The sequence below is a fragment of the Stegodyphus dumicola genome, chromosome 6 (genome assembly GCF_044657685.1).
Source record: "Stegodyphus dumicola isolate Sdum_Otavi_A_Nest chromosome 6, ASM4465768v1".
Taxonomy (NCBI): Eukaryota; Metazoa; Arthropoda; class Arachnida; order Araneae; family Eresidae; genus Stegodyphus; species Stegodyphus dumicola.
The window spans coordinates 204,533,922-204,548,207 of record NC_140773.1 but is presented as its reverse complement, the minus strand read 5'-3'; the positions used below and the strand labels follow the sequence as shown (position 1 = coordinate 204,548,207).

The 14,286-nt window shown below is 33.6% G+C and overlaps 1 protein-coding gene across 4 annotated transcripts in view; it reads right to left on the bottom strand.

The window, feature by feature from the left end:
• The window catches only part of LOC118190715 (endothelial cell-selective adhesion molecule-like), a 138,216-nt gene that overhangs the window by 25,195 nt on the left and 98,735 nt on the right, over positions 1 to 14,286 (bottom strand). For all 4 annotated transcript variants that reach the window (XM_085819379.1, XM_035361470.2, XM_035361469.2 and 1 more), the window contains exons 2-3: positions 12,988 to 13,111; positions 9,973 to 10,187 (exon numbers count right to left, since the gene is read on the bottom strand). In XM_085819379.1, the coding sequence (XP_085675505.1) occupies positions 9,973 to 10,187; positions 12,988 to 13,033 (261 nt within the window). In that variant the 5' untranslated portion in view covers positions 13,034 to 13,111. The remainder of the gene's footprint in view (positions 1 to 9,972; positions 10,188 to 12,987; positions 13,112 to 14,286) is intronic.

Genomic DNA, 14,286 nt, shown 5'->3' with positions numbered 1-14,286 from the left:
ATTCTGTGGCTGTCATCATGAGGCTGATTCCTTGCTTTCTGGCAGTTTGCTTTCATTTCCCTAGTGAAACTCTGCTGTTGACTGGGGTTCTTTGACCTCCGATCTTCTTATAGATACAATCACTGGATTGTACGCTACGATAGGCCGAAAAACACTTTTCAAAAACATTTTTCTATTACTGTACCCTACAGAAATTGCCTGTCTCTTAGCTCTGAAACACTAAAAAAGTTTCCTTGCAAAAATGTATCTTTCATTAGAGTATCGCACTCAAAGTTTCGAAAAATACGAAAAACTTGCTGCTTTCCTCAGTTTTGTATAATTACTAAACTCATTGCTATGATAATGCGAATCCTAATCACTTCGTGTCTAGAGACTTTCCTAACGTAAATTTTGATACATCAGGAAAACGAAAGAAGTTAAAAACCTGTAATTTCGAATTATTTATTGTTTGAACGAAAAGCTCAAAAAACAAAAAAAATTTTTTTTTTTTTGTAAAAATAAGATTATTTTGTAATTTCTGATAATTTGAATTTTTCATTTTTAGTAAAAAAACGGGGGATATATTTATCATCTTTAATGTTGTTTATAAGAGAGCCTCTTAAAGTTAGTTTTATGGGACAACTCTGGCATGATAGTACACCTTGATAAGAGAACCTTCCTAATGAAGCCGTCTCTTGAGTCAGCTCTGCACACATTATTTTAGATGCTTCGGTTACAAGTTTGATATACCGTTCTGTGGCTTGAGTGTGACAGAAAGCCTAGGAAGTTCAGTTGCAACGACGTGCATGTCTTTAATAGATTTTTGATGTCCTCCTCAGTAATTTTCCTTAAGAATAAAGGAGGAGATATTACTATCTCATATTGAAGTAGTCTATTGCTTCGGTTAAGTTTTGGCGTTGAAAAGTCTTCCCCTTGGTAAAATGATCGAGCTTTCAACAATCAGGGCAGCCCTAGTTCTCTGATATGTCTTCTTTCATCCCCAGATTTTTCTAGGATATTTTCGAGTTGAGTAAAATAAAGCATTCCGCTGAATTACTTACTGAGTAGCAGTAAATTTTGAGTTAGATATCATGAATTTCTGATGACTTCAAAAACAATCTTTGGACCGTTCATGAAAGTTTCATTGGTTTTGATTTTGAACCATAAAAGCATAGAACAATTTAAAATATGTATCAACTGCCTAATTTCATCAATATGTTTTTCTAAGCTCATGTAAAAGTGGAGAACTTGACATGCTGTCTTCTTGAACATAAAAGCGGACCAGGATCATGAGCAGCAAAATTTTTTTAAAATTGTATCTAACTTTATGCTAGCAGAAATAACTAAGTGTAATTGGTTCTTGCTCAACAGGCTTCTGTCATTCTGAGGAATGGAGGATATAGCACGTGCAAAGAGAACCAGTAGACGTTTTTCATGACAACCAGTTTCTTACCGATAGACCTACGGAAGGATTTGAGCCCTGTGGTAACACCATCCAGGTGATGAAATACGTGACAGAATAGCAGTTCATTGAAGTGTAGGAGACACACAGCTTACTGCAGTGCTTTCCCAGTTCGACTTGGTGGGATAATACTATTTTTCAAACCAGTATTAATTACAGTTCCGTCGCTCCCTGCCACATCAAGTACTTCAAGGAAAATCTCACGTGTAGTCAACTGGAAAATTATGGCAGAAACTATATATTAAGCAAGCTCCGTAGAGAAAAAAACATGGCCGAGATAAAACAAACGTGTTCGTATAGATGTCAATCTGATGGTAACATATATACTACTTGTGAAAAATGTAGGAACAAATATTAAGATCAAACTGAAATGCGAAATACAAATTAACACGCTCTTGAGTAAGCTTTAGTTTGGGCCTTAAATATGTACAAAGCAAATGCAGCTTGCCGAAGCCAAACTTTATAAATCAATTCAAATCGTAGGGTAACATATAAACAGAATAGCAGGTCAGGTATGATGCCAAAATCTCTTTCTCAAACTAAAGATTTTTTGGCTCATATTTTAAACTGATTTGCATTCTGTTGGAAGTTGGCAAAAGTAGATGTAACAGTAAAGCCAAAATAAAATATTTAGATTTATTAAATAAAACCTTAAAACTTTTATATTATTCTCTTATAAAGAAATTCATCAGGATATAATAAGACATGTAAAAGGTTACACATTTTTTACATGCAAAATTCGCCCAAACTGTTAAGAATGTACTAACTTAGTTTACGTTTCAGTGCAAATTATTTATCGAAATTTCCTATTTTTTAACCAAATTTAAGCAAAATAAAAATTATTCCTGTTGATAATAATTGTTTCATAATGGATAAGCAGCAGGTGTCTAAAAACAATTAGTAATTGGCTCATGAAACTATTCAATACACAAAGCTATGAAAATGTTGAATATAAAAATCTATATTCGCATACTAAAATCTCAGAATACTTAAGTACTCATATTTTAGAGATTCTCAAGAGCAAATTTAATAACTTAGACATAGTTCAATACACATTACTGATAGAAATGTCTTATTTTCAAAGAGATCTAGGAAGAACTGCAAAATTAAATGCGTTCGTTTCAATGATCAGCAGCACCACATCTTTGCAAATTGAAGGAGTAAAGGTATGGAATTTTTTACATTTTAATTAATAAAGAGTATTTCATTTAACAATTGACATTTTTGCTTTACACTGGTTATATAAAAATTATATATTGTATTTGCATAAATCTCTTACCCGTTATACAGGTAATATTTCATAAAATTCTCTATCGAATTAATTAGAAAAATGTGTCAAGTGCCAATAATTTAGAAAACTAGAAATGCATGCCTAGGATTAGGATTTAAGGAAATGAAATCTGTGTTACTTTTACTTGAATGCTTTGGAAAAAATTATCTATTCTCATTTCATAATTTTACTTCATGCGAATGCTTAAATATTTTGGTTTATCTAGAAATAGTCAGTATCGAAAAAATATGGTGTTTGAGATGATCTGAATCTGCAGTAGATAAATAAAAAGTACAATTCTATTTTTAGAGATAATTAATGAGATACCTGAAATTTAATTAAATGCGGCATAGTAAATTATTAAAATAAAAAAATCATGCTTATTTCAACTAATATGCATGTTTTTCAATCTTTATTTTGCACAAATAAAGAGAATTTCATGCATATTATCTTGTAGATGCAAACATATTAAGATGTTTATTAGATAAATAGTATTTCAATGACTAAAATATATTCCCTTCTGTGTAACTAAGTCTCTTTTTCCTCATTGGCGGGATCTACCTGTTGGTCACTACTAAAGCCGGAAGCAGTGGTCATTTTATTATGGAGGAGCCTAACAGGGGAGCCGCCGTTGCCTCCTTTAAGTGAACGGACAAATTACATCCATGCCTCCTCCGAGATTCGAGCCTGAGTCCTTCAGTACGGTAACCAGACTCACTAACCACTTTCCCTCCTGAGGGGAAGGGGAGCTATTAAAAGTAGTTTAATATACTTCATTTTAAAGGCTTAACTACAAACTCCTCTTACATGGAAAAGGAAACTGGGGCAATTAAAGTAATTTATGCAAATGATTTAGTCTGAATTCAGGGAAAAAAGTGTCCATCAAGCTGCTGTTGACAAATAAAATGGTAGAACATCCATCAAAGAATGTTCCGTCTCAGGATTAGAACAAAGGAAAAGAAAAAAAAATGGTTGTACGTATTAAATGAAAAGAAAAAATAAGCTTGCTTCTGCTTTGGAGATCCTTAAAAAGAAATCAAAGTGCATTCCATACTAGTGCTTTTCATAGAAAGTATAAAAATAAACGTCCTGAATTTTTTTTTTTTTTTTTTTTTTGGTTACTCTTTATTTTATGTAGCTTTTAACATTTAAGTAACGACCAATAAATAAAAAATCTTAGTATGTCTGCATAAACAGTAATCGCGTATTCATGATTTTTTTCATAACATTAAAATTTTTTTTCTGTTTTGGAAATGCATTAAAGTGAATTATCCATTAAAGCAACGAATCATATTTTTACTTGAATAAAATGTAAACCCATTCAAATCCCTCTATAGCGAACCCATATACATATATATATATGTTACGGTGAAACACCGAAATCTGGAGAATCTCGACTTTCACCGGTGAATGTCAACATTCACCTAGTCGCTTGATGTACGTCCAAAATATTTTCCAAATACTATTATTTCTGACTTGCACCGGTAAATGTCGACATTCATCATGTACTAATGGTGAATGTTGAACATATAAGAATATTATATTTTCTTCTCTGTAATTCAGCCGCGAAAAAACGCACTTGAGACTTCAAATAAGAACTTAAAACACACAGTACATTCAAAATGAGAAAGGAAAATAATAGAAATTAAAAACTTACGTAATTATACAGTACGTTCTAAATGAGAAAATAAAATAATAGTAATAAAAATTATGAAACTTACTAAATTATGTGATTCAAATCTTATTTATTGCAACAACTTAAACTATTATGACACTTTATGACATCTCTTTTCGACCTACACCAGAGCATATCTATGATTGTCGACATACACCGGTGGGGGTCCGAATGTTCAAGAACGTAATGCAATATTCGATCTTTCACCGACGTATTTGGTGAAAGTCGACATTCTCCAATTTCGGTCTTTCACGGTAACATATATATAAAACGAAAGAACCTGGTAGTCTACTTTAGTTTCCTGTATTCTTAAATGATTAACAAAACTCTGTGGATTGAAACTTTTGTTGTATTTTTCATATTTTTCTCATAATTTCTTCAAATTTTAACGAAAGAACTTATAGAGTTTACGTTTAGTTTCTAACAAGTTTCCTATCTCCCTTAGTTCCATTTTTCTGCCAGAATGTAAATTTATAGCTCGCGTGATATAAGTAGAAAAAAAAAACAGGCTATTTAAAGGACACAATGAGAGCGTGTTCTGATGTTGAAAGCCGCATTGCTAATTTCATTTCCCTAGGAGTAGTGTTCTGCGGGGTTGCGTTATTCTTGCAATTAAGCTTGTTACGTCGACCTTAAGTCAGAGCCAGCTTGCTCCTTATTCTATTTGCGCAGCCGTCAGGCTAACTTACTTGTTTCAGTTTTAGTTCATCCATTATCTCTGGTTTAAGGAGTTTTCGTTTCGGGTTTTTACGTTGAATCACTGTAAAAGGCTGAATTACTTTTAAAATTGTTGCCACGAAATATTATCGCCCTGTATTATTTCAAAAGAAATTAAATAATGAAGAATCTGTATGAATATATGTATGTTCCTCACACTGTGAAAAAGCACGATACTTAGAGCCTTCGAATTCAGAATAACATAATTTTCCACCTGAACATGGACACCCGCAAGCCCGAATTTTGAATTTCGAATTTGTTTTATTATCTATTTCACATTTTGTAAACCTTTAACGAATTTTTAAATAACAAACTCAACGATTTCAAAGCGAGTAATGGCAACACTGTATAGTAAAATACATTTTGATCTCCAGCGCGCGAGACTGTCTATCAGAAATTTTAAAGAAATACTGTTTTTAAATATTTTGTGATATTACTGTTGAAATGAATTTTATGTGGTTTAAGTGCGAAGAACATGACATTTAGTAAATAATGCTAACACACAAAACGGGAAAAAAACAATCCTTTGGGCGTCATATAAAATCTGAAAGCTTTCAGATTTTCTTTCATAAGTTTACTTTCTACCTGTATATTAAGTAAATTAAATTACACTTATTTTTTTCTCTTCGAAGCAGAAAATACAAAAAAATCAATTATGCCCTTGCTGGGATCTGAACAAGTGGAATATACTGTCAATTACACCGCGATAACACTCACAGAAGAATGCAATAATCCCTTAGAAATTATTATTCTATATGCGATAATCAAAGTTTAATTTGAGCTTGATTTAACTTTGCTTAATACCGTTGCACGTTTTTAATGAAAAGAAATATGAAGAGAAGTAAAGGAATAAAATTTCGTTGATGTTTGTTATTATCTCCTTCAGAACAAATGAAAGGGAGGAAAGCATAAAATTTACTGTAAAAACAAATGAAAAAAAAAAAAAGAAGAAGAAAAATAGGCGATTAAACGCTGAAGTCAAGAAGAAATAAGAATATGATGGTAAAGGAATTAATGAAGGGAGAAATAAGTAGTGAAAGATTAAAGATTACCTAGAGAGAAAGCATACAGCTAAGTACCGGAACAAATAAACCAAGAAATAAAAGCTTTTGTAGTAATAAAATGATAGCTTCCTATTCATTATTGCGATCTAGAATAATTAACATTAACAAGAGGGAAATGTGACAAAACAAATATCCTTTCTGATAAGGTCTAAATTAATTTTGCAATCTTTTCTTTAAACGAAAATTAATATAGATGAAGACATATGAGGTCAAAACACACTAGAGAAACAAAGCAATTAATTTTTACGTAATTAATGCAAGGTTTCGTAATATTAGGATGAGAGAATTCCAAAGTCCAGTACAAGAAATCTTAATTTCTTTTAATACTAATTAGTATTTCAGTTATTATCAAACAAGATATTTTCTAGTAAGACAAATAAATTTATTATTAAAAATTTCTCTTTAGTTATGTATCTCTTAGTATTAAAAATTTCTCTTTAGTATGTTATTAGTCGACCGTGAAATTGTCGTGAAGTAGCGATATATAACGCCAGTTGTGGATAAGTGTGACGAGACAGCACACTCATTACAACTGCGCTTTCGTTTGATGGAACCCCGATTGATTCTTTCTAAGCCATGTTTTGTTTTTTATGAACAAGGATACAAATAAATTAGCTGCTACTTTGTAACAGGACATGGACCCTTACCCACATATTTCTACGCAAGAAATATGGCGAATTCTGATATCTGTATATGTGGGGAACAGGGAACTCCTGATCATTACACTTTCTCATGCGCTTTTACTGAGGATATTCACATAGAATCCCCAAGAACTGATCTCCTGACATTCCAAAGGTTTTTAATTACAGATAAACATCAGTATCCAAAGTTTCAGAAAATTATGCAACGACTCTCTTCCTACGGCCTAGATCTCTGTTAAGTGTTAAGTCCACATACTGCTTAAACTTTTACATGCTGTGATTATGGACAAAATGTGAACTCGTGAACTTTATAAACTGCAATAAACCAATATATCTGAAATAACCCATGGACAGCCACCTCTTTAGCATTATTATTACAATTCATTTTAACATTGGTTGTCAGTACTAATTATAATTATCTCATTATGTTTATCTGTTTATTAATTATGTTTATCTCCTATTTTTGTTGCACCAAATCAGATGTTCAATTTATCTTGTGAATCTCAAATTGTATTCCGACTATTTTGTAACCTACTTATGTCCTATATCATTATTTTTAATAAATACTGGATGCGGAGCGTACTGTGGGATTGCACGATGTACAATAATAGGCAAACTCTAGACCTTTTGGAAAGCTTCAGTCTATGTAAATTCTTATAAAACTTGCAATTCCCCCCCTTTTTTATAGTATGGGAAGGCATTACCAGTTGATCTATGGTACATCGCTGGTGTTCCCCATACTTTTACCTGTACCTGTATTTATTGACTACATGACTTGATCCCCAAATTCAACACAGAAGAACTACATAGCAACCTATTTCTGAACTAATATATGACGGGGCACGGCCCCTTTGCAACATTCTATTACGTTTTCCTTTATGCAAGGGTCGTGGATTTGGAGAGAATAACCACGACAGTTGATAAAATATCGAAACACAATTTATTAGCCAGTATTTACTCAGGACAGCTCCAAAATCACGTTTACAGACGTCGAAGAACTACTATAAACACTTTAAAACAATCAGCGACACAGCCTTCAGACTATTAGGCTATATATCAGGCTCAAGTCAGAGAACCGAAATCAGACAGGACTCAACAGTAACCAAAAAATCGAACATTGTTGCGTTCTTACGGGTTTGCGGATTTATAGTGATTGACGACAACACTTGATTAAGAATCAACACACAATTTATTTACCAGTATTTTTCAGGACAGTTCAAAAAACACGTTCACAGTAGTGGAAAAACTACGACAAACACGCTAAAGCAAACAGAAACACAGCCTTCAGGGTATCAGTCTGTAGCGGTGAAGACAGCTTCTCGGCTAAGCACCAGAGTAAAGCTCCCAACTCTGCTCGGTCGTTCTCGGAACTCTACATACTCTCCACGCTACAACTCGTGATGCACTCGACGATACACTAAAGTACAGCTCCCGAATCGGTTCAGTCGTTCCTTAGCTCAACACAAACTCGACGCTGCACTAATTCGCGATACACTAAGAGACTCTTTCAATGCACTCGACGACCAACTTGGAACTAGACTACGAGATACTCGCTCACTGACTCTTAACTGACTCGACTAGGCACTCTGACTCTGACTCTCAACTTACTCTGCGCGTACCAGCAGGGTTTATATAGCTTTTGGCTTGTGTTGGAGAACATTCTGGGCTAAACCAGTAAGAATTCGTTCCAGAAGGTTCTCCATCCGTTTATGGCATATCGCCAATTTTGTCGGCAAATATCACCAAATGGGCGATTTCTCGTCAAATATGGCAACCCTGCACTCCCTTGTCCATTTTCTGGCAACCCTAAAATTGCTTTTCGGAGAAGCTATCTTACCGCGGCTGAACATTTTGTAACAGTACTTTCTAGAAAGAAACATCACAAACACATATACATGCGTATGTGGAGAAAGGGGTAACCCCACCATTATATATTTATTTGGGCCTTACAGAAGAAAATCACGTGAGATGCTCAACCACAAACCTTCTGCCTTTTAAAAGGTTTTTAATTAAAACGAAACAACCAAGAGAAAACATAAGCAGCATAATGAAACAACTGCAAAATATTGGTAGAGATAACCGTGTCAACGAAAAGATCCCCATCGAAAGAATGCAGGCGAATGGTTATACTAGAACACAATCAAAAACTGTCAATAAGTGATGTTAATAACGTGTTGCAAAGTGAACCGCAAAGATTCTCGTGTTGCCGCCCAGCCGATATAGTGGTTGATGACACTGAATGCCGTGCCGATGAGCCCGGGTTCGAATCCCAAAGAGCCATGGATGTTTGTAGGCGTATGGTGTCCATACGGCGTAGGGGCACTCAAGGTACACGGCGAGCCGGGGTCCTCTCGAGAGATTGGTAGTAAGAGAAAGGTGGGAGACCCTCGAATCGCCCCCCGATGTGTGGTAGCTTAACAATTACTTAGGTTCAGCAATACCTCAATTACCTATGGTACTACGAGGTCCTGACATAGCTTCTACCTGTACCTGCATTTCTTACCTTTTGAAATGACTTCGAGCCCTGTGGAATCAATCACATTTGTGACTACACTCAGCTTCATTTGCATCACAGTAAAAATTGAACATCTATTTAATGCTGAAAAGAAGAGCTAAATACGGTCGACAAAAGAGTAATGGCTTGGAACAACCACCTGCAAGAAGTTTGTACTTATACACTCTGCGTTCTAAGCAGAGCTTCTGGTAAAATCGGGTGGCCTAATGAAACAGTTGAAATCAACGAAAGCTTTGTTACAAAGCAAGCGAATACTTCCGCTTGGAATAAAAAAATTGAAGGCTGTAAGTATCGTTGTTTATTTTTTCACAGCTGTGGCTCTTTGGTAGATTATGCAGAGAGACTGAAGAATACTTTATTGTAAGAGCTGCAGATAGATGTGCTGCTCAGAATTCTGCAGGAACGACTGGCGCTACTTTGGCGATTTTCCTCCGACTTTCATAGTTCAATGGTAGCCAACATTCATGGCAGACGGAATAATAAATAAGCAGGCACTTTCTCTTTGCAAGATACTAATTCTTTTTAGGAAAATAAAACGTTTTACTACGGTAATAAATTTCATTGATCGCAATACAATACCGCTGTTAGAAAAATGCATTTATATTTATTTTTCATAAGATAAATTTAAAAAGTCATTTTTCAAACTTACGTCAATATCGATCCCAGGTTGAGGAAAATAAACTGATTGATTATCATCTTTCGGTTCGTATCTGTAGAATTCCAAATCATCCTTGTACCATTTCACCACATAAAGGTCTTCAGTGCCCAAATCGTATATGCAAATCAGGGTAACAGAATCTCCAAGGATAGCTGTTGTTGGTACTCTTAGATCAGTCACTCGGACAGGCCCACTGGACGAAATGACTAAAAGGAAAGGAAATAGGATGATATGTTTAATGAAACGTAATAACAACATTAGGTTTGAAAAGTAATGAATGGCACTATCTGATCGCATTAGGCGGCATCACGGTAGATTAATCGTATTTATGTACTGATCATGATGTGGCATCAAGTTATATTGGCGACTATTTCGAGGCTGAGATTTACGACTGCCGATTTAGGTACTAGGAGTTTTGGGTTTCTTTCTGCTTATGTACTGCAAATTTCCTGAAATTATCTGTCTTGAATAACACTTTTGTCTGATGTGACTTGAACTAATGTTAATTCCTTGCATCAACAATAAATGGATTATATGAAAATTGTGAATGTCTTCCGTCTTCCTTCAAATGAATTCTTTATTTGTTACAGTCCATTTTCGAATTTCAATGTCGCATATATACAATACATTTTTAACGATGTGTCGGTACTGTATGGAGATTAGAACACTTCCGTAGTTCTACGAACTGTATGGAGACTAGAACATTGGAAATGTTCGGCAGTATTCCCTGATTTTGAAAAAAAAAAAAAAAAAAATGGATGCCATTAATTCTGCCTCGAATCTTGGAGACTCATTAAAAAAACAACATATGCGGAACATATTAAAGACTGAAACATTTCGAAGCTGAACAAGATTGAGCTCATGATTAAAAATAGTATATGGCGAAGATAACGGTGTGGTTGCATACCTTGTCGTTGACCAAAGTTCCTCTTAGCGGAAGTGTCGTATAACCAATAGAAGCTTACGAAACTGAAATACATTATTCAAAAATGTATTCAAATAATTTACACAAAATCTTGGACACACTAAAAGACTCAATATTTTAATAATTTGATTGATGTTATAAGTTCGCAGCATAAGGGTAATTAGAAAAAAGACAGTATTGTGCCTTTTCTCCAATTCCTCTTTGTTTGTCCCGTTTCCTCGTTGTTTGCTTTAGAAAATTTTTCGCAAAATTCTGCATTACTGCATAATTTTTACCGTAGTTTCTCCATTTCTGGCAAATTCACATATTGTAATACTAAGTTTAGGGCAAAAAATATCAGGATTTGTTTATAAATTTTAAATTTATCAATTCCGATTATTTCTAGCAAAGGATATGATTCTAGCAAATCCAACTGAATATTTTAGTTTATAACACTTTAAAGTGAAGTAAAACGAGCAAACATGACATTCGTTGCTGATTAAACAAGAACTACAATTTAAGAAATTTTCTATATGACAGTAAGTTTTGTTTAAGAAAGTTACTATTTTCATTCATATTGAGTTATGAAGAAGAACATTTTAAAATCATATTTGATTTTACCTGTATTGCACTCGTATAAAATAACACATTAGCAGCCAAATATGTATTACCTATATTAACAGTATCTATCCTTAGTATTTTTGCTTCCTTGTACGAAGTAAAGGAAGTATTGTAATTGCAAAAAAAAAATCGGATATCATATTTCAATGAAAATATCTATTTGATCGCTCTTGAATCCATTTGAACGACATTTTTGTATGACATTTATATGCACGGACAGAATAAAGGGCTCGTTTATAAAACGGATTGTTAAAATGGATTCAGAAAAGGTTTCTTTTTCTTTTTTCGTAACGTATGTATGTATCTCTCATAATTAAATAATGAGTAGCCCCAGAACGTTTAAATTTTGTATATGAGGCTGCTATAACATGTACTTGTGCATCTCCCATTTTTTGGCTGGAATCCGCGGCACCAAAAATGTATATATAGATCCACTCTATTACCTGGCATGGTGAGCTGAATTTTTTTCATTCTTACATGTTGGTAATAAATTGTGCATTTTTTGCTTTCAAAGTGATTAAATTATATAGTTTTTATGTTATGTTTCGGTTAAGGATTTTACGCTTTTAGTGAATCTGCATGCAATAGTTGTATAATTATCGATAATTGAAAAGTTGTTTAAGTGGTACTAAGCCTAACAAGACCGCCATTTGTTTATATTTGAAACTCCTAGCAGAATAGAGAGTTAAGTCCGTTTGTGAACGAACTTCAATGTCTTTTTGACGCGTGGGACCAAAAGTAAACTTTCAATTTTGTACACCGAAAAATTTGTCTCTACCTGCCTTGAATGTTTTTGCGTTGAAACTCTAATTTTAATCGTAAAAAATGTTTTTTAGCTGTTTTTATCTTATTTGGTGTTTTATGTTTTTCTATATTTTATAATATTTAATGTTTTATGTATTTTTGCCTTGCCGCGAAATGAGAATTGAATTTATTGAATGAGAAATAGATCTCTAATGAAATTCAAGTAAATAGGTTTAAATGTAATGCAGCAAAATATGTGTATAATTAAATAATTAAATAAGCCGTACAAAGAAATCATGTGGTTTCCACATTAGATATTCTAACGTTTGTTACATACCTAAGACTGGTATGAAGATTTTCAGTGACCTTCCAGAAACAAATGGTACATTATTTTCCTTTATTTTAAACAACGTAAATATATTTTTAGCTTTAGCAACGTTTTTTTACATTATTTTCCTGTGCCCCTTTTATAAGTCGTGCTAATACTATAAACTGTCCTTTAAAGCTGCTTCTTTATTAAGCAATTTTGTGAGTTACATTTGCTGTTACCTTCCACTGTTTCTTTTCATACACTTTTATGCTCATCAATATGTTATGTAATTACCTTTTTTTTTTAAATAATCTTGTTTAATGACTTCGCGAGTAATCTTGACATGGATATCAATCTTTTGGATACATGACAGAAATTATGTTAACGATTACGAAGCATTCTGAAAAGAAAATATTTAAAAACTTACCAGACAAAGAAGTCAGGAATAGCAATGCAGTTACATATTCATGCATGGTCAGCGTGAAAAACTTGCGTATAATTACGTGCCCTTCATTTTCAAACTTCCATCCACTTTTATAAGTTACTAAGATCTGTAAAAAAGGTATAAAATTAGTGAGATATTTCTTAAAAAATTTGTACTTTATTAAAATTTTGCATGCTTAGTTGGCCTCTTACAATCTGTCAAGATGAAAAATAAAGATAACGATTCAACGTTGCGTTTAGTACAGTCGGAACAAGGGTGAGACAAAATTCAACGAATGTGTTTATCTGAGGAAGGACAAAGATGAGGTTAGGAATTCTTTCAAGAAAAGAATTGCAATTTTTATTTTCAACTATGAAGCGCATCAAGAAAAAACATAAAACATGTAAACTTTGTAGAGACATTAGGTTATTTCGAAGCAGGAGACATGAAACATGAGCAATGCCTTCGCCGGGACTCGAACCTGGGACCTCTAGACTACGCACCGAGTGGGCTGGCTATTACACGACGAAGGCATGCTAAATAGGCGGAAGAAATACCTTATAACTTTATTAATAATGAGTAGCCCCATGAGTAGCCTGTTTAAGATTGTTTAAATGTATTGCGTTTTAATTTTTCCTTGCATTCTAGCAGGTCCACCCACAATCATGTAGATAAGACCGCTGAACGCTGGTAGTAATCCGGTTCAAATTCCGGAGAACGACCTGACAGCACCTTTCCTAGGTTTATCGTGAAAATTTCATGGTCTTTCCTAGGTTTATCATGAAAATTTCATGGTCTTTCCTAGGTTTATCATGAAAATTTCATGGTCTTTCCTAGGTTTATCATGAAAATTTCATGATCTTTCGTAGGTTTATCATAAAAATTTTCTGGTCTTTCCTAGGTTTATCATGAAAATTTCATGGTCTTTCCTAGGTGTATCATGAAAATTTCATGATCTTTCCTAGGTGTATCATGAAAATTTCATGGTCTTTCCTAGGTTTATCATAAACACGAATCAATTTCTTTTCAAATACCTTTTGTGAAGACATTACTTCCCGAATTCATAGAATTCATAAATTTATAGAAAATACATTTTACGGGGAAAATCGTAAAATATATATATTTCTTCTGAAGCTTATGAAAAAGCAAAAATTTAAAAGAGAAGTTGCAAAAAGAAATAAAATATAAAAGGGACAAAAAAGTCATTTAACATGCAAAGAGCTGCAGTATAGAGAATACAAATACTTTAGCTAATTGCACAGCTTATTGCAACATCTTTTACTTAGCTTTTTACTTTTACTT